The sequence below is a fragment of the Perca fluviatilis genome, chromosome 1 (genome assembly GCF_010015445.1).
Source record: "Perca fluviatilis chromosome 1, GENO_Pfluv_1.0, whole genome shotgun sequence".
Taxonomy (NCBI): domain Eukaryota; kingdom Metazoa; phylum Chordata; class Actinopteri; order Perciformes; family Percidae; genus Perca; species Perca fluviatilis.
The window spans coordinates 34664299-34685351 of record NC_053112.1 but is presented as its reverse complement, the minus strand read 5'-3'; the positions used below and the strand labels follow the sequence as shown (position 1 = coordinate 34685351).

Sequence of the window (21053 nt, the reverse complement as noted above, 5' to 3'; positions counted from 1 at the left end):
ACTGCTGTGTCCCGTGATCCCTTTCCACTGAGAAACATTCGACTGTTGCTGCAAGTCTGGTTAAAGGAAATCTATAACACATCACTGAGTCTGTGACCAACATCCTCAAGGCTTTTCTGAGGATTAACCAGATCCTGTCAAATGTCTACCCGTGGGTGTGGTGGGTCTGTGGTGAAAACCTAAAGGGGAACCTAAAAGCACCTGGACTTAAGTAAACACGAGTCGATTTGAACTGATATGTCAACAACAGCCTATAAACCGCTGATGTATTTCTGGAAAGGAACACAAAAAACAGGATGAATGCAGAAAAGATTTACTTGAATTATAATTGTAAATTCTTATAGGGCATGCCATAAGCTTTTCTTGCCCCCTCAGTGACGATGTCTGTTATCTGTCTTGCTGTAGCCCTCTGTTAGCCAAATGTACTACTGTATAAGGCTTTGCCTCGCTTCCTATTTCTTTGTTGGCCCCTGGTGGTGACTTCTCATACAAGCTGCTACTACAAACACATCTGGAGATAAAGAAAAGAAACTTTTATTTTCCCAAACATTCAGAATCCTTTTATTAACTCAACATTTGTTAATGTTTCATTATTACAAAAAGGTAGAGCTCCACTAGCACATCATTCTGTAGGTCTTCAGGAAAACTAAACTAAATCAAAGCCAAATGGCAGCATTGATCATAAACTACATATTCAAAGGCAAAATAGAGAAAATTACAAATATATATATCCATCTATTTCAGGGAAACATTAGATTGTTGTACAAGATTCACACTCTTAAACTGCTATGGCGAGCCATAGGGAAAGTACAAATTGAGGACAGCTGGTTATCAATACCGGGGTACAATATGTCCTCTTTAAAAAATATACTTTTATGCAGCCCAATGATAGAAACCGTTAGCAGCTCAGACAAAGGATGCTGGTCTTTCAAATTTACAAAAGGTTTCTCAAGTTAATCGTATTTTGGTTGTCACCTTACATATCGTACAGCACTTACAAGTTCTTATGTAATTAGTCCCAAATGCGTAAATGTGAACATGTGCAATATGGATAAATATCTTTGAGAACAGCAAGTTTTAAAATATATTTACTTTCTGAATGTTACTGGAGTATTCTGTAACATAGCCATCATGTTTGTGTTGCGTGGAGTGTGTTAACATTTACAGTTGTACAGGTTTTAACTGTACTCCAAGAGTGTGTGCATGGGTGTGTGGTCCATTCTCTTCCTTCAAGAGTTGGTCCCGAAAAAAAGAAAAAAAAAAAACTGGTAGTGAGAGCGTCGGTTTTCAACAGCAAGACCAGATATCAAAGCACGGAGGGGAAGAGAAGAACTAATTCAAGAATTCAAGGCACATTTAGTCACATAAGGCTGGTCCAACATTTTCTCTGGAATCTAAGAGAATCAACATTTTTACCCATTCAGTCAAATGCCATGAATGTAAAGAAAACAGGAATGCTAAAAAAAATCCAAAGGGTGATATTGATTACAAGTAGCATTGTGTCAACATAACAACATACCAACATACAGGATTTGTTGTGAACGGCGATCAGTATGATTTTAACGGATCAATTTAAGGGAATAGTTTGACATTTTGGGAAATACTCTAATTTGTTTTCTTGCTGAGAGTTAGATGAGAAGATTAAATGTTAAGCTACAGCCTGCAGCTGGTTAGCTTAGCATAAAGACTGGCATCAGAGTGAAATACTGAGCCTGGCTCTGTCCGAAGATTAGATTAAACCACAATTTGATTTTTTACTTTGGTTTTTGTATTAGTGAGGTTTAGAGGTGCTGGTAGGCAGAACGTTTTTTACCTTTGGACAGAGCCCGGCTAGCTGTCCCCCCCGTCCCGTTTCTAGTCATTATGCTAAGCTAAACTAACCGGCTGCTGGCTGTAGCCTTAAATTAAAGAAACTCTCAGTAAAAAAGCAAATAAGCGCATTTCCTAAAATGCCAAAACTACCACTTTAATCAGAGTTTGCTGGTTAAAATGACCAGTTTGCATTTGCATGATTCATGAATCTGAATGATGCTTTGCCCCGTTTATCACAACCGGTTTAAGATCAAATCATGAGAGAATTCGTATTCAGTCTCCTGAAGCTTCCCGATTGGTCTTTCAAAAAGCATTCATCCACATCTCAGTCAGCTGATAAGAGTAATGTCAATAATGGGTAAGACGGCAGTGTTTTGGATCCCGTAGCTGCCCTTACAGAGCCAACATGTCCGCCGTGCTGGGATACAACATTCATACGCTGGAATACAAAAAGCCATTTACAGTTTTCCAAATGTGTTTACTGCAGCAACTCCCGTTCAACAGATTTGTCAAACAGTATAAAAGTGCGTCTCCCATGATTTCAAATAACTGCAAGATGAAAAGTATGATTTAACAAGTGTCAAACAGATTATGGGAGGATTTTTTGTCCTCCTTTTTGTATTGAGTTGAAAGATTTACAGTTCTGAAAGTTTGAAAAGGCTGTGACAGTAGAGTTGAAGGGAGGGGGGGGGTCCTGTAGTTTCTGTAGAATTTGACATTTCCTGTCAAACTCAGCCGCTGTGGCTTTCGAAAGTAGTGATTAGTGCTCTTCCAGCCAAGATGGACTGTCCCCACCTGGCATTTTCAACTTGATGTGGAACTGCTTGAGTGTCTGTTCCAGCTGCTGTTGGTTTCCAGCGTAGTACGCAGCTATGGCGTTGTGGAACAGGATGAGCTGGTTATGCAATACCTTCACCTGGGTTTGGGGAGCAGGAAAAGTAAACAAAGAGATGGTGAGCACAATGAAAGCCATTAGGTTGGTGCCATCTCGAGCAGAGCGAGCCTCTAGCTGACCTTGTTCTCTTCCAGGAACTTCAGCTTGACGGAGACGTCGTTCCGCATCCTCTCGTACTTCTCGCGGTGGATCTGGAACTGCTGCTGGCAGTGCTCAATCTTGGGCATGGCGGCGGCGTCACGGGGCCCCAGATTCAACTCCTCCAAATCTGTACGGTACGCGTCATACTCAACCCTAGATGTGTGGTGTTATTTATCAGTATCACAAATATGCAATATGAGCGTATACCAGGGCTGTAGTCAAGTCCACCTTTGTAGAGTCCAAGACCAGGACTAGTCGAGACCGGGTCAAGTTCAAGTCCAATCAAGACCGAGTCCAAAAAAGTTTGAGTCCAAGTCAAGTCCGAGTCCAAATGAGGGACAGTCAAGATCGCAGAAAGGATCAAATTCGGCCATATTATTTACTTTAAGTATAAAGTATGAAATGTTCCCATTCTTGAACTTATTACTCGTCCTGAAGAATTCATGGTACAAAGTGCTCTCTGATATTGTGTCTGTGGCCAAAATGAAAATGATCGATACCCGATGATTGAGGTATATGCTGCAGCCAGGCGTATACCAGGCGACCAATCTCAATGCCTGTTCTAGATGGAGTTTGAACAAAAGCATATAGTGCTGGACTCGGTCGAGACCAACTAGAATATTTGGCGAGTCCAATGGCCGAGTCCAAATACTAACGAGTCCAAGACGAGTCCGAGACAACAGAAAAGCGTCTAGAGTCCGGGCTCAAGTACTACAGCCCTGGTGTATACGTTAGGATGTGCAACTGTTAAAAAATCAACACAAGACTGTGTGTCAAGTAATCCCTGAAATGTTTTATGAATGAGAACATTTGTTCAATGCCTTTATTAGACCTCAAGAATACGCTTAAATGCATTTTGGTGAATAACACTGAATGTTTGTTTATAGGTAAAATCCACAAGAGTCCTTTAATATGCATTCATTTATATGTATGCTTATAATATTTTTTATACAGGTTGCATTATTCAATTAACTGCCTGAATGAGAGTGTACATGTTAGCTTGTGTTAGGAGTAAGTAGACGCTCTTTTTGTGGAGAAAAAGTTCGGTAATGTGACACTGTCATGACACATGAACCCTAACCGTAACTTGTCATGACAAAAACCGAAGGACAATTAATGACAGAAGCGTTATGTCATAAACGTTTATGACTTGTTTATAATGTTTATGACACGTTCATGACTAGGTGTTGAAATTAATCAAATAATCGATGCATCGAATCGGGGACATGGACAATGCTGCATCGATAATCGGCCGGGCCATAATCGATTATTTCTGTTTACAATTTAATGTAGGCCTAACAACCTTTCTTTTTACATATTCTGGTATGTTTTGCACATTCAGGAAGTGCCATGTGCTCAGTGCTGTAGTTTTATGTATCCAATTTATTTAGTATTAGAGCTCTGCAGAATGTTTTGTTTTTGAAGCTATGAAAAGCTATTAATTAAATATCCTACATGGCTTTAATAGAAAAATGTATTTGACACATCGTGATGCATTGAGATATTGAATCGCTGACATGCTAATCGTAATCGAATCGGGAGATCAGTGAAGATTCACACCTCTATTCATGACACGCGTCATGTCTCTAATGTAGATACCTTCAAGTAAAGTGTAACCCAAAGTTCTAGTTGTGTTTTTGCATGAAGTGTGTAGTAAATGTGGCTACTAACGCTGTCTGATAACTAACAAAAGATCCAGCCAGGACTGTAACATTTTATCCAAATGGCTAAATAATCTTTTGTGGTTGCGCGGGAACAATAAACACACATGATCATGCATTACCTACCTGGCAAATTCATACTGTTTGATATTAACCATGGTGTCTTCGATTGTTTTGTCCACGAGTGTGTTCACACTGCAGATGAAAAAGTTGATGGCACCCAGCAGTGTCTCTCCATTTTTGGACAAAAGCTTTTGGGTGTCAGCGTTGTAACCAAACTCCTCCTAAAGAAAAGAGTCAAACTAATTGAAGTCATCTCACTGAATTTTGCACCGTTGTTCACAGTGACTAAAGCAACTGCAGGTGCCAGCATCATACAGTTTATTTTGGAAGTATATATACAGGGGTTATAACGATATTAAAACTATATGAGTAATACAATTAAGTCGGTTGGCACCTTGTCAATTAAACAAACATTTAACCTACGGAGAAACCCACTCATAATAGTTTCCAAAAAATAAAAATAAATGTGCAGAATAGTACAATGTTCCCAAAAGAACATCTGACACAACAACTGAGATATAACATACTGTACATACATATATTTCTATGATGTGCAGTAATTGTACAGTATATACTCACTCAAATATAAAACAGAATGCACTTGGTATTTGAAACATGGAACAATATAGATAAACTATATTGTATAATTGTAACCCAATTAGAGGACTCAGAGGAAGAGGACCTAAACTTAAATTATGCATGACTCTTTACTGCCTTTTAAGCCATTAACTTGTGATGCTAAGTAGTAATCTAAAGGCTCTGACACACCAACCCGACGGCCGACTGTCGGCAGAAAAGGCAGTCGGACTGATCATTCAGCTCCCGTGGGTCCAAAAAGTGCCTCGGAACACACCGACTTGAGCGTACGTTCTGTGCTTATGCGAGACGTAATACGTCTCCATAACAGCAGGCGCCGCTAATCTGTATTGTCGCCCAAAAAATGAAAACCGAAAATGACGAACGCGTCACAAGGGTCTGGCTGCTTCCGAATTTCAAAGCAGACCATAATGGCGGCTCGTTCGGAATACGATATACAATACTCGTATTTTACGAATATAGTTCACCGAAACGTGTTTCTGAAAACATTTTAAGCGAGAAATAGGCCATGCAGTTGCTGAATCTGTTTTTTTGATCGACAAAGGTCAGTTTGAAAGATTTTCGTCCGATTTTGAGAGGCGTTCATCACGCTCATCCCGCTCGTAAGTGTTTTAACATAAGTGCACTGATTCGCTAGTCAAGGGCTAGCAATCAACCAATCAGATTGGCCACCGAGTCCGACTGCCCACTGGCTGATTCAACAAGTCAAATTGGCCCAAATTAAAGCAGACAGCTCCTCCGACTGACGACGGCACGGAACACACCCAACAGACTTGAGTCACCGACCTCGCCAGACTGTCCCAGACCTGCCAACCTTGAAGAAATTTTATGAGTTGTTATACAATTACTGCTATCACTCCTAACATTGAATTGAAAACAAATTGTTGTACAGGAGGCGTAGCACATGGAAACTTCTTCCACCTGAAAATACATTGTTTGGCTCATCACTACCTTCTAGATTACAATAAATTATAATTACTGTGTGGAGGAGTGGATGAATGGCTGCACGCATAGTGAAACTACTATACCAATGTTTTCTTATATCCTGTCCAATATTTTGTGCCCATATATTTGTTAGTCTAACCAACAGGAGGCAGAGAGAGCTAATAAATATGCCTAAGTACTTCTGTGTTAAAGATGAGAGTCAGACCAGGTTAACACATAGCCTTTTTCTGATTACTGAAGGGAAATGAAGTAGCCTAAGTAAGGATTTACTCATAAAGCAACTTTAAATAGGCCTAAAGCAAATACTAAAAAAAGCACAAGATTGAAGCCTGACAGACACAATTATAGGCTAATAAATAACATGGGTCAGATATTTTCAGATACGCTTTTAAAAATTTGACATGGGTGACATTGCATTATGTCAGTTGCCATCACATCACATAAATAGCCTAACTGTTACCTTTATCTTACGTTAATCAGCACCTGGCCTTTCTAAAAACCTTTTAGTTTTCTAGCCATTCCACCACTTTTCTAACTGGCCCCAACTAATGGGAAGGATAGCAGGTGTGATAGGCTAGCCTATTGACACCAGTGTTGGGCAAGTTAATTCCAAAATGTAATACATTATTGATTACTAGTTACTGTCATTTGAGAGTAATTAGTTATATTACAATATTACTGTCTCTGAATTGTAATGCTCATGTTACTTTTGAGTTACTTTCACCCAAATAAAAGTATTCTTGGCAGGTAGCTTGTGAATTTCACCACGGGGTCAACAAAGTCTCATCTTTATCCACTTTAATACATCATAATTTATTCATATTATTTTGTATTATTAATCTGACGCTGCAAAGTAACTAAAGCTATAAAATAAATAGTTAAGTAAAACGTTCAATAGCCTACTTGACTCTGAATTGTGGTGGACTAGAAGTAGCCTAATAAGTAGGATTAAATAAAAAATTAATTAAAATTGAATCAAAGTAGCCGACGGTAGGCTATAGTTACTTTCCACCACTGACAAAATGTAATATTACGTGTAGCAAGACTAAATATTAATTCTCGACATGTTATCTGTCAGTTGCTCGGTCACATTGCTGTCGTCACTGACAGGACACAGATGTTGTCAGTTACAGTCTCTGGTTCTGACCAACGCAGCGTAAAAAACTCAGGAAAATAATGTCCGTGTAGCAAATGTATCCGTCTCTGCAGTCATTTCAACCACTGAATTGTAACGCATTACTCCCATCACTGAAAGTTGTTTTCTTATCATCCATTTATTTTTAATATCATTATGTTTTGGGGGGTGGGGAGTATTTGTTTATGGGACTGTGTTCCCCTTGGTGACTGATGTTGTTGTCTGTCTTGCACACGGTGCAGAACGCGTGAGGAGGTTCTATATACTGTCTATGTGAGGTAGCCTGGACATGTGGAGGAAAGGCTATCTCTCCCGTTAAGAAATTGTTCCGAACCTTTTTTTGAGGCGGTTCAGCCATGGCATGCAAGCCTACAGTTATCCGGACAGCCTGGCTTGCTGAGGCACTGAATTGAATTAAACGCGCGAAGAAATTCACTAGGAGGGGCAGGTGGGCAGAGGGTTAAAATGCAGCGCTTTGATTGGCCGAAAGCTTTTCACTTCACTGCTCAGCGGCAGAATCAAAGTCATAGATGTAGATTGCATAGAAACTGAAACCGGAGAAATGCGAGATGCAACAAAATGCGTACCTAGAGAGCAGCGAATCATACAAGCGTACTTAAGGGTCAAAATGCGTGCGGAGTATGAAAAAGGTGTACATGTTGGCAGGTCTACTGTCCGACAGCCAATAATCGGGTTGGTATGTCAGGGCCTTAAGGGATCAGAGTAGAGTCAGTAAACATTTGCCCAGCACATAAAACACACGTCAATACATATTCTGCATTATTTTATGACTCAGACTAAGTAAGGATGATAACACGCCCCTTCCCGTTTATCCTACCAAATTAAAATACCAGATTGTTTACAGTGCATCTATGTACTCACATGCAGTTCTGGTGACTTGAGGCTGAGGTCGGCGAATGCGTCGCCCAGCTGCCTCTGTGTCTGCATTATCTGGGACAGCTGACTGGCCAGCGTCTGAGCCAGCTTGATTACATTCTGGTATTTTCTCTTGTTGTCGCGGAGGACATCGATCTGAGCCTCCAGCTCCAGGTCCACGGTCCTCGAGCCTCGACCCAGCTTCTCTGACAGGATCTGCCTGGTACACTGCAGAGGACAGAGCAGCATTTTAAAATATCAGCAATGACAGCTGGGAGCTGCTACTGTGCTTAAGAGAAAAAGCAGAGAGTCTGTGAAGGAGACAATCAGAGGAACAGAGTGGAGCCAAAATACGTCTAAAACAAGAAGATATCAATCACTTGTGTCTGTCAGTTTGGGGTATAGTTCACTTTTCTGCCAACATCCTAATAAACAGAGAAGAAAAAGACTGAGCCTAAGGCTGGGAGAAGAAGCAGAGTGAGGAGGGACATAAAAAGAAGTCAAGGACAGAGAGGATTACTTTATATGTGTTGATGCTCCACTTTCTCACTAGGTCCAGTTTTTCCATGGCTGGGCTCTTCAAGTCATCTGAAAGGACCACCGCTCCACTCATTGGCTGTGCATTCATCTCGCCTGGACAATTAAAAGTCATTCACTTAGTGGGTTATTAAGTTTTTAGATTTGCAGGCTAGAGAGCTGTGGTGAAAATTAGGGAGGTGCGATTCAAGTGTTATAATCATCAACAGTGTAATGAGATTGTCATGTTAACACTAGAACTTCAACACAGACCAAATTCTAAATTTAAGGCATTAGAGGATGCTGACGACATCTAGGATTATTTAAAAAGGTGCAGTAGGTAAGACCTATAGAACTAACTTTCTGTCATATTTGCTGAAACTGTCCCTATGTTTCATTAGAACTACATGAAGCAGGTCATTAAAAAAAATAAACAAATCCAGCTCCTCTGGCACCACCTACAGCCTGTAGTGCAATTTGCAAAAATCCACAGCTCCCTGTTCAGATGCACCAATCAGGGCCAGGGGCAGGCCATTCATTCTCCCTTGTGGTGGGGGCTTAGGAGACCGTTTTGGGCTTTAGCAGAAACGGGGGAGGGACTGAGAAGTTGATGTTCAAATTTTTTGGCTACGTCCTGGATCTTCACAATCCTACCTACAGCACCTTTATTTAAATCAAAATTAACATTAAAATACAATTAGTCATGACTTACCTTTCTTTTTTTTTTAAAAACAGTCACAATAAAAGTGAGGAAAAGTGCTTTATTGTGGTTTGGGCATAGAGGGGAAATGCTGAAAGGTACTAAGCCCCAGAAACAGACAAAATATAGATATGAGACAAGTCAAAAAATATAGCAAAATACATCAATAAATACTACTCTTAGTTAAATAAATGAAGTATAAAAGAAACATTTGCTTCCCAGTTAAAATAGTTTAGATATTACAAGAGTTTACACCACATGTGTCAAACTCAAGGCCCGTGGGCCAAATCCGGCCCCTCGCAGATTTTGATCCGGCCCGCATATCAATTTAGGTTCACAATAAATTTCGGCCCACCTAGTTTTTGGCACTTTTTTCCCCCGTTTTTTAAGTTGTTTTTCTTGCTTTGTTCTGCCTTTTTTCTATGATGACTAAGGAACTTTTTTGCTGACATTTTTAGGGCTTTATGTCAGCCAAACTGTAAGGGAGAAGATTTTAAGAGACATGCAATAATACAGTCAAAGATATTTGACTTTTTCAAAATGAAAGCATGTCAATAAACTAAATGTCTGGCCCTTAACGGGATTCTTATTTTCCAATGTGGCCCATAGTGAAACGGAGTTTGACACTACTAGTTTACACAGTGACGCTACTCTGCAACATATAGATGATTAAAACTGTGCGCTCTACGGCTGTAGTTTTACGAAGAAAGTTATCTTCAGCAAGGTAGCTAACATTAGCTGAAAAATATTTATTTTTAAACTCCAGTTTAATTATTTCACACACAAAAAAAAAAAATGATGTATGCAGTTATATTTTTGACTTGTCTGACAACCTTTTATTACATTTTGTCAGTTTCGGGACTCCGTAGAGAGAAAACAGGGGATACTATGGATGCCAACTTTTGCAAGGACAAAGGTTACAAGCAGGAAAACCCACTCAGATGAATTGTGAAAGCAGTTTTTTTTCCAAGCCATAAATGACTTTAAGGGGTGTGTAAACACGTATCATTAGCCACTGCAAAGCAGAAAACTACTTCCGTTAGCCCAGACTTATGTGAAGACTAAGTTTGGAGAGTCAACAAACAAGAAAGGAGAAGAAGAAAGGTTTGATTTTGAATGGAGCACAGCCTGTGGGAACAAGCAGCAGGTAAGAAACTGATGAAAACCAAGAAGAGGTACAATAGCACTGCGGTTAATTTAGTGTGCAAACGGTGACCATTCAGTATCATCTGATTCGTACTCCATCGCTGCTGGTACCTTTCTCAGCCTGACTATCGCTGGAAGAGCGCGCCAGGCGGCTAGCAACAGCCGAGCTGGGAGCTACAGGTGTCACAGGTGACGTGGGCATGCTTGCCGACCCTGGGAGATATTCAGAGTTAGGATTCATTAGTATGTCACCATCCAGCCTGCACAAGTGTAAGGGGGGGATTTCTCACGGATGTAGATTTCCTTTGCATGTTTTTTGTTGGTTTTTGTTTTATCATGGTGGCTCACTATGTTGCAGGATCAATGTGTTAATGAACAAAAGCCTACTTCAACCAGTGTAAATAACATGGGAAATAACCATGGCAACATCATGGCAAATGGGCTACAACAGCTCACCACTCTATGCAGAGATTTTTATTTGCATTTGTAACAAGGGCATGATGATGAAAAGGAAAGGAGGGTTACAACCTGGAGATCAGAGGAAACTCATTAAATTCAATTGGATGTCCACCTTTACACATTCAAATTTCAAAACAAAAAGTGGAGCGCTGCGAATACATGGAGAGGAAGACTGTTGTGTAAACACAGAATGCTGCAAAGCAATACAAAAAAAATGTAACAAGGCATGATACATTTATGATGAGCTTCTCCGTCACATAGACTGTATATAAAAACGGACACAAGTCTCTACTTCCTACCACTGTACAAAAGTGAAGCCAAAATATCCCGGATACAGGTGCTGCCCTCCTGTAAATTTTGGTTCTAAGTCTGTGCAGTAGTAGTCTATATTGATTGACGGGATTGCTCTGGTGCCGCCGGAGGTTCCGCCGGATGTCCCACCGGATGTCCCACCGGATGTCCCTCATTTTCGGCCGGATGTCCGTCACCTTCCGCTTCCTTTGTGTTGCCATTCTAAACTCCGGTGAATTTCTGAGGACTATGGTTAACTGCTCCTCAGATCTCTGCAGGGTAAATCCAGACAGCTAGCTCGACTATCTGTCCAATCTGAGTTTTCTGTTGCACGACTAAAACAATTTTTGAACGTACACATGTTCCACCGAAACAAGTTCCTTCCAGAGGCTATTCTGCAGAGGCTCCTTTAGTGCGTTCGACGCTTAGCGCCGCCCAAGACGATTGTGATTGGTTTAAAGAAATGCCAATAAACAAGAGCACGTTTGTAGTGATAGGGCGGTGGAGCCACAGTATCAAAGTCCCGCCCATACACCCGCCCGACCAATCGCGAGTCAATCATGAAGTTTCACCCAGTTTTTATAACATCAAATAACTAATACAAAATAAACTCATCAGAAAAATAAAACACTTGAACAAACATCAGTGCGATAACAACTACCTAAAATGACAGAAACCATCTTTGGGAAAAACTTTTTGACGTGTACTTACATTTTTTTTTTGTTTGGCCCATGTCCCATCCACTAACAAGGCAGGGGTGGAATTTATGACCTATACTGCAGCCAGCCACAAGGGGGCGACAAGGGGGCAATCAAGAAGTTTTGGCTTCACTTCTACAGTCTATGCATCAACCGGCATCAACCCCTGCTCCATCACATTTAGCTTGATGAGCTGGGAATTGGTACATACACAAAACAAGGAGAGCAACGAAAAAAATCGGGGAGTGAAAATGTTTTACCTTTGTATGGTCCTGATTCAATGATGCCCTCTGTTGTTGAAGCGAAGTTGCTGGAGGTGACACAGGACTCTGAAAGATTTAGAGCCCTGGGGACACTGGGGTAGGAGTCCTGTGAAAAATATTCATTTAAACAGGTCAAATGGTTCGTAGAAGACAGGCAGCAAAGACAGGGAACTTTCTGCACTTTCTGTATGTGTGTTTAACATTTGGGGTTCACCAACAATTAAAAAAGGAAAATATATTAAAAGCACATTAAAAGATTCAGATCAACTTCACAATAAAAGCTATTATAATTGGAGTTGGGTTTTTTTGTAAATCAGGTGACAGATATGTTCACTCCTGTTAAAATTTACAAACATACTCCCCACACACCTGCTCTCACCTGTCTGGTAACTTTTTGTCATTAGTCAACAGCACTTAATTAAGTACTTCAGCTTTTTATTTTTAGATTTTTTGGGGGCATTTTAGGCCTTCATTACATACGACAGCTGAAGACAGGAAAGGGGGAGAAGGGGGAATGACATGCAGTAAAGGGCCGCAGGTCTGAAATGAACCTGCGGCCGCTGCGACAAGGACTGAGCCTCTGTACATGGGGCGCATGCTCAACCAGGTGAGCTACCCAGGCACCCCTTATTTAATCTTTAATATAATTTAAAAACTGAAGGTTGAGAGGGGCACAAAACAGAAGAGAACCATAAGTTTGGTGTGGGTGCTGCTACTGTATTGTTATGAATGGCCGATTGGGGGGAATGGTTGACTGTACAGAAGCAAACATTTCATAACATTTATGTCACACTAATGATTGAAGTCAACTCATTGCGACCCTAAAGTAGCAAACAGCAGCTATGTGGTGCACTGTATAAACCTGTGTATGCATTTACATTCAATGCCTGAGCCAACTGCTTAAAGATTTAACATTTTGAGGCTGCATATATTCTTGTGGCTGTGGCATCCACCCTGCCAGACTGTCAGTGTGACTGTGGGCTATTAGAGGAAAATACAGCAGGCCATCTGGAAGCACTGCTGGCTCACAGGCACATGAATGAGAAAGAGAGGGCACCCTGAGGTCCCCATCAAAATTACTTCACTGCAGAAGAATCTCACCTTGACTGTCTTGAGGACGTCATCGCTACATGGAATTACATTGAATTTTCATTTAAAAATCGGTCGACAAAAATTAATCTGCAACTATATTGATACATTCGTTAATTGTTTTATTGTTTATTTTCAAGCAAAAAAAGAAAAGCCAAACATTTGCTGGTTCCAGCTCCTGAAATGTAAAGATTCTATGCTTTTCTTTGTGACTGTTGGATGAAATAAAAGAAGCAATTTGACTAGGCATTTTGCACTGTTTTCTGATATTTCATAGACATAATTTAAATTAAGACGGTTAATTTATAATGACAATAATTGCTGGTTACAGCCCTATGTTTGCATACATTGCTAAAGACATAAATTTTGCACGTTTGTTTGCACCGTTACATTTCATCCAGGAGTAGAGTTATTAGTGTTTTATGTCGAGCCAACTACATCATAACAAGGGGTAATAGTGTTGTTGGAGACACAATCTTTCAACCAACGACTTTGAGGACATAGTCGTTTGGGAAGCCAGGGGGCTTCCATTGTCTGAGACAACTATACAGTTTTGAGAGATTCACTTACCCTCTGGAATACGCTCTCAGGGCTCTGATCCAGGTCTCCATTGCTGGTGACTGGGATCTCAGCGGCTGAGCCTCTATGGGACTCCTCAGTCATTATGCTTTGCTGTAATGAGGGGGGGTGACATGAAGCAAGTTATTCTATAAAGCTATTCCAAATAACTTCAAAGAGAGAGACCTCTATACAAGGGCGTGACTTTGGGTTCAACATTTTGGGGTTTTGTTTGTTATATCATCGGGGGAACAAATTCTAACCGGGGGTTCTTCCCATCAAGGAAATTTTGAGCATCAAACACTTCACTTCCGGCATTCTGGTGAATTCTGCAATAATGTGTGCCTTTTCTGCATTAAAGGAGAATTCCGGCCAATTTTTACGTTAATCTTGATCGCTGTAAATATGCGTGTACTTTCGTTTGAAAAAAACCCGACCTGAATCGGTGCAGGCAACACGGAGTAGCTGCAGCTACCTCTACGAGCTTCCACTGAGCTAAAACAGCAGTGGTCGGGGCAGGTTTTAGCACACCTTTGTGCCTGTTAACAGACACAAAATGCAACTCAAATATCTGTGCAACATGAACAGGGCCCTTACATGACAACAAGATGCATTTTCAACTCAGACATTTTTTTAATTCACCTACCCTGTCTTGATTCTGCTGGTAGCTAGCTCGCCCTGTTAGCTGCTATCTGTTAGCTGCTAGCTGCCGTCCGTGATAATGCTGCGTTCCAGACAAAGTTTTTGGCCCGTAAGTTATGACTTCAAGTCACGACTCACAGTAGTGTTCCAGGCAAAGTCACCACAAACCCTTCTAGCTACCGGCTACCTAATGTTAGCTAGTTGACGTTAGCTATCTCGGTTACTTTACGTTGCCGATTTATGTCTATTTATTTCTACTTATCACTGTTAATAAACGGCGTCTGTACAGCATCAATGGGGGTCGCCATTGTTGTTTATGTGTGTGTGACGTCAAAAACTGTAACTGGGAGTACAATGATCTGGTACGAGTTCACGAGTAGTAAGTTACGGGTTTGACTGCCTTCTAGGGCGCTTCCACGGGTAGAAGGTTGTGAAAACACGAGTTACGGGTTGCCTGGAACGCAGCATTAGTGTGTTCAGCCAACATATCAGCAGCAGTTCTGTGTGTATTTGTACCTCATCCATTTTGTGTGTAAATGATCTGGTGTTGGTGAATAGGCTTGGCTGTGTCGATTTGTGTGGTAGTTTTAGCCGCGCTAGCAGGCAACACGGAGTAGCCTACTCCGTGTTGCCTGCACCGATTGAGGTTGGTTTTTTTCCCAAACGAAAGTACTCGCATATTTATAGCGATCAAGATTAACATAAAAATTGGACGGAATTCTCCTTTAAGTTATGGTGAAAATGTCTTCATTTATGTATAAATATTATTATTGTTATTTATTAATTCACCTCCTGTATTGTTCAAAACTTTGTGCATATTCAAACGTTCATTCAATGTGTTTTGGGAAGTTTTTTAAACCATTATAATATTTTTCATTCATCATTATGATTAGATATTTGGTGTGTGTGTGTGTGTGTGTGTGGGGGGGGGTTGGCACATCACATGGCGGGCTGCCATCTTGTGGACACCGCCATGGAGGAAATGACTGGCCTGGGCCGGGATTTAATACTGATAATAATATTTGTTCTGTGGATATTACATAGAGATGGCATGGCAGTGTGATTTCAGAGTGAGTATATACATTGGTGATAAAACAAATTTGATAGTTTAAACATCAGAATATCTGCAACATATTGCAACATACACTGCTACACTGATTTCACCCAAACTGCCTCACCCCAGAAAGTGTTTACAAAACACAAGCTTGTATTCTGGTGAATCTGCCCTCTTTCAATGATTTCTTCTCTCCCTCTTCCAGGACAGGGTGGAGCGCTTAATGAACTATAAGTCATGTTGCAGTATTACAGCATTTACCAGGACAGTTCTGGTGCAACAACCGACAGCAATTTGATTTCAACACTCCCCTATTTTACAATACCTGTTCTGTTTAATTACTAAACACAGCAGGATGGAATCTGTTACAAAGAGCATTTCACCATCTCCCCCCTTTCCTTGATTTAGCGGCGTATTGAACACATCTCATATTATGTGCTGCCACCCATTAGGCTATGCAAAAAAGGGAATCAACTAGTTATCTCTAACATCACCTGTTCGCCATAGCAATGCTTTGTATACGTTATCTGGTTTCTAGTTGCCATGTTCATGTCAGAGTTTCCTAGCAAATACAAGGCTTTGTGTGTTACAGTGACATCATTTATTCCAGACTGCATTAAACCCTGTCTGTCATGTTTTCTAACTGGTCATTTTGTGGTTAAACTAAAAAAAAAATTTTAAAAAAATGCAGAAACATGCATGGAACTAAATTCTCCTTGACCTTGAATATAATTAACAAATCACGAGGAGAGACCTGTTATAATCTTTATAAAAACGACAAACCGTGGTCCCTCATGATTGTTCCTGTGGATTGTAATGACATGGCGACACGTTGGCTTGCTTTGCTGCACATTTGCATGCTGGCTTGTAGCAAGCCACAGGGTGGAGACAACAGTTTGTGCCAACATCAGTTTTGTTTAGCCTATGATAGACTGGCTGCCTGTAGTTGCAGGGTGAAGATACTGCTGTGATAGCTTTAGGAGCTACGACACTGACCTAACCGCTATAAAGCTTTACATGTAAGCTCTGTGAGTAACAGTGTAAAGGTGGATAATGTGGATTAGTGACACGCCTGGCAAAGGGGTTAACACTGAAAACATGTATTTTAAACCAATAAATCAGATTTGAATCTTTGAACAAGATCCTTCAACTATAGGTGGACCTTGACCAATGTCTAAATAATGCAAATGGCTACCGGATCACCAAGTAATGAGATCTGGGTCTCGTCTAAACTGACTAAGCGGGATACTCTGTGAGCTAAAAAGTGAGTTTAAATCAATGAAGACATTTCATGTGTGAAGCTAGCATGTTTGGTTTCAGTTTATTTTGTAAATGATGTGCTTACTCACTAACAACCAGGTTTATACTGGGTTAATATAGCGGACTCTAGTTCAGACTATGACTTTGACACAGTCCCATTGATAGAATACTAAAAAAACAATTAATCAGACGATACATATATATATAACCAGATAGCTTCTTCAAACCCTGTTTAACTAAAGTCTTAAGTCACTAAAAAGGTGGGTCATCTATTCCAAATACATGAAGACAGCATTTTGCTTTGATCAAAGTGTGTCATCTGATACTGTAAGGTGTGTTTATAAAGGGTTAAAACTGGTCTTGGAGAAGAACGCTTTATACGTGTTAGGATGTTTGGCTCTCTGGAAGTCAAACCATCTCTTTGTAAAGCCAGAACCAAATATTTCTGATTTGCTGAACCAGAATATAACAATATAACAAGACCAAAGTGAAGATTTCGTGTGGGTACGTGTGATAAAAGACTTTACTTTGAGTGTTGTGTCATGTGACACACACATAAATACTTAAAAGGCAATATGACGCCTGCATGCAGGCAGATCAGCACAGACATGCACTGACATCAAGTTTAAACAGGCTGTCTGGTAGAAGCACGTCTCGGATTACATGCGTTTCAAAAACAGATCGTAAATTAACACCGATTGTAACAACATTTGCTGACCAGCAATGTTTGTTTTCTTTTAAATTAGCTGTGGCTGTTGCAGAACTATCCACGTATCTCAATTTAAGATTCTTTTTATGTTGCGAAACCTAATGGGACTCAATCAACCATGTAATCCAAGATGATCAGGGGGTCAGAGCAAATAATGATCCAATCTAACATCTGCAAACAATCTGCAAGGAAGCTTGGTAATATCAGTCTACAGGAGCAAAGAGAGTATAAAGTGGCTGCAAATGAATGCAGCATATGAAAAGGCAAGGTATGACAAGTCATCTTGTGCCGTTGCCTACAGTTCAGTATCCTGGATACAAGCTAACATGACGTGGGAGGAAGGGATAACAACAATAAACGAATTGTCCAATTAGCTGCGTCAGCTGAAGAGGAAGGAATCATGGCTTGCCTCTCAAACTACAGAAGAACGTGACACATAACCACGTTGCACAATGCCGGAATTAAGCTGCAAAAAGGACGGGAAATGTATCTTTAAGTAAAATATAGAGATTATGGATTACAACTTTGCTGCATTTAGGGTTTACAAAAAAAAGAGAACATTTTTTATTTTAAGCAGCGAATGTGAATCGACATCCTGAGGAGTCACACATTCCAACGACACAAGAAATGTGGGACTGCCTGAGAATGTGCTGCCAGGAGTCCAAATCCGTTTCACTTAGCCAACCATGTGACTGTCTGACAGCATATAGAACTCAAAAGCTCTATGTACACCCAACTTACAAACAGGGAAACATTTAAAAGGAAGTGGCATCATAAAAACATCATGTACAATACATGTCACTTGCACACAAAGAGTCAGTGTCCAACAAAAGAAGGCAAAAACTTTATAATAATATACATATAGATTGCATAGCAATAAACAGAAAATAAATCCTTCTCAACAATCACTTTGAGATAGGCCAGCATTTATATACAAAGCAGAGAAAGTGTATGAAGCCTTGATCGTCCCCAAACACACAAGGCACATCACAGAGCAACACACAAGTAAAAGAAAGGAGGCCACCGACTGCACCATCAGCACAGCTACACCAGCTATATATTCCTAAAACCCTCCAGCAAAGCATAACGAAATCTGAAACACATCTACCAGGGAGAAACAAACAAACAAACAATCTCTTTACAGCTATAACTCAGGTTCATGTAGTTGATTATATCACGTAAAGCTTTACAACTAAATTCAATCTAATACTCAATGATCATATTGGAAAGAGACCACCACCACGACAGCAAGTGAAGATCAGAACAGCAACACGAACAAGAGCACAATGAGGAAGTGCTAGAAGAGCGTCCAAAGTGAAGGTAAATATCACCTTTGTTTCAGTGTGAGAATCTCCACTTTCCTCTGGTGTTTCAGCCGTTTCAACATGACGATTTGTCTCGTGTGCCCCATTTTCTACACTGTCAGACATGTCTGCAGCATCGCTGCCACTGCATGTCTTCGCCACACTCTCTCTCTGAATGCCCTCATCCTCCTTCTGAATAGCCGTGTTTTCTGCATTTTCTTCAGCGCTGTCAATATCAATGTCGTACAGCACATCATCTCGGTCATTTCTTCCCCTACTGTTGTCTACACTCGCCTGTTTTACATCCTCCCTCAAACTCTCTTCTGCTTTATCTGCCTCATCAAAATCCATTTGAGAGTCCTCGGCTGAGGTCTTCCCCGATTCAGCCTCAAGACTAACTTCAGACATACCTGAAAACAGACAGATAAAAGAGTATAAATAGGTCCTACCAAGCTAGTAGACTGCTTATAGTGCACTAATACAGTACAATTAAGGAGTGCAATACAAGTATACCCCCATTTTGTGCCTGTATGTGAATATACTATTATTACATTCAAGGCTGGGCTAAGGATTAATTTTTCCTTAAAGATAAATCTGACAATATTTGAAGGTTGTTCATAACACTTGCTGCTGTTTAGATGGCCTTACCAGAAATCTCACAGACTTTCTGGATAAAAGCGCTTGATAAAAATATATTTTTTACTTTTTTCTCCAATGTTGTGACAATTTTTAAGAATGTAGCTGGAATGACAAATCTCCTTGCTCATTTTGTACAACACAAGAACAATATGAATGCATTATTATTGTGAATGAATTAAAGTATGTATGCTTTGTTCCCAAATTGGACATTTGTTTGCACACTGTGTACACTATCCATGTATATTAAACCTGGATGCATCCATACAGCACATACACCCAGTCAGACACTCCCACATAAAACATCCATACACACAAATAGGAAAACTCAATTGTTTTAATTTTGGCTCATTTCCTACAAATCCGGCAAAGAGAAAGGCCACTTCCAGCTACCTTCATTGATGGGTTTTCACTTTGTAAAGCCTTTAACTGGATTTTGTGCTCTACAGATACACTTGAATTGTATACGGTTCTGTTAGCTGGTAAGGCAAGGTGCTCATTTCCAGGTTTTCAGCTCCCTGCAGGAAAATACGACCCATTTCTATCGTGATTACGGAGTTAGGTTTGGTACTTGGAAATGACGTGGATGCTACTACTTGTACAGTTGACAAGTCAAACAACACTGCTGTTGTCACAACGTTTGCTCTGTTTCTCTGTAACATTGCACACCGGAACTAGCTAGCTCTCACGTTTAGCAGAACAATTACCTGTTGCAGCCTTGCAGCACAGTCACCTGACTCGCGAGGGTGTCCAAATGATAAAATACTTATACATGCTAGTAACGACACATAACATTAATATAACTTAATGAAGGGTTATTGTTATATTGCATGGTTAATGCTATTTGGAAAGCAAGCATTCAACAAACATTTCTGTAGTTTCACCTCCCAGTCAGTTAGCTAGCTCAAAGCTGTCCACTACTTTTAATGTATCAAAACCGTTGACGTGTTTGCTGACGTTAACCACGTTAACCTAGCTAAACAGAAGATAACGAACCTATGAAAAACGTAAATAACAGCACTTTAAATGGTTAACGGTATTTTACTATTCCGCCATACATGTAACTCAATGCCACAAGGGAATGGCGATGCTCACAACTTTAGTTAACATTAACGTTACCTGTGTGCGGTCGTGGCTAACTATTTAGCTAGCTGCGAACTGTTAGCCGTTGTCGTAACGTTAGTTCACTGAACTCCTTTTTGTCGTGCCCCACTGTGCTTCTTCCTGAAAGGCAGTGGGCCTGCTGTTAATGCAAACGTTTCATATAAATATTCTACTAATTTGTCATCGATGGTCCTCGACTCTCCTGAAGCACACTAGACTTGTTGTTTGAACCCCGGAAAGACTGATCCACTGTGCGGACCGGGCCCTCGGCTGTCATCAGAGGCAGACCACATAATTTGCTGCGTGCGCTCGCCCCCTGCTGTTAAAACATGCTCTTTGCAGTTTGTGTCCAAGGTCTTTAAAAGGTGAATTTAGAGGAAAATATATTCAGACACGTTAGGTAAAAAAACAAGACAATGAGCAGACTAATATTCTGGTCAAACCTTCCTCGTTAATGTTTATCTCAGCTACAACTACAGCTTTCTCCCTGTGACGTTGG

The 21053-nt window shown here is 40.5% G+C and overlaps 1 protein-coding gene across 3 annotated transcripts; it reads right to left on the bottom strand.

The window, feature by feature from the left end:
* Nucleotides 1-518: 518 nt before the first annotated feature.
* On the bottom strand, nt 519-20854 carry arfip1 (ADP-ribosylation factor interacting protein 1 (arfaptin 1)). 3 transcript variants are annotated; one of them, XM_039824870.1, is made up of 10 exons: nt 20570-20854; nt 18842-19224; nt 13858-13959; nt 12196-12304; nt 10599-10700; nt 8646-8758; nt 8132-8353; nt 4636-4793; nt 2827-3001; nt 519-2728 (listed from the first exon to the last, which is right to left on the bottom strand). In XM_039824870.1, the coding sequence occupies exons 2-10, from the start codon at nt 19220-19222 to the stop codon at nt 2573-2575; spliced, it is 1518 nt and encodes a 505-aa protein (XP_039680804.1). In that variant the 5' UTR covers nt 19223-19224; nt 20570-20854; the 3' UTR covers nt 519-2572. The 3 variants fall into 3 exon arrangements, with proteins under 3 accessions (XP_039680804.1, XP_039680940.1, XP_039680887.1); XM_039825006.1 differs by lacking the exon at nt 18842-19224 and having other exon boundaries at nt 20570-20848; XM_039824953.1 differs by lacking the exon at nt 10599-10700 and having other exon boundaries at nt 20570-20845.
* Between the last annotated feature and the right edge of the window lie 199 nt (nt 20855-21053).

Excerpts from the sequence above, each read along its gene's own strand:
- arfip1 (XM_039824870.1), bottom strand. The coding sequence starts at position 19,222 with ATGTCTGAAGTTAGTCTTGAGGCTGAATCGGGGAAGACCTCAGCCGAG. Across the intron at positions 8,759-10,598 it reads CGATAGTCAGGCTGAGAAAG|GCGAGATGAATGCACAGCCA; the intron begins GTACCAGCAGCG and ends TTAATTGTCCAG. Across the intron at positions 4,794-8,131 it reads TCAAGTCACCAGAACTGCAT|GAGGAGTTTGGTTACAACGC; the intron begins GTGAGTACATAG and ends TCTTTTCTTTAG.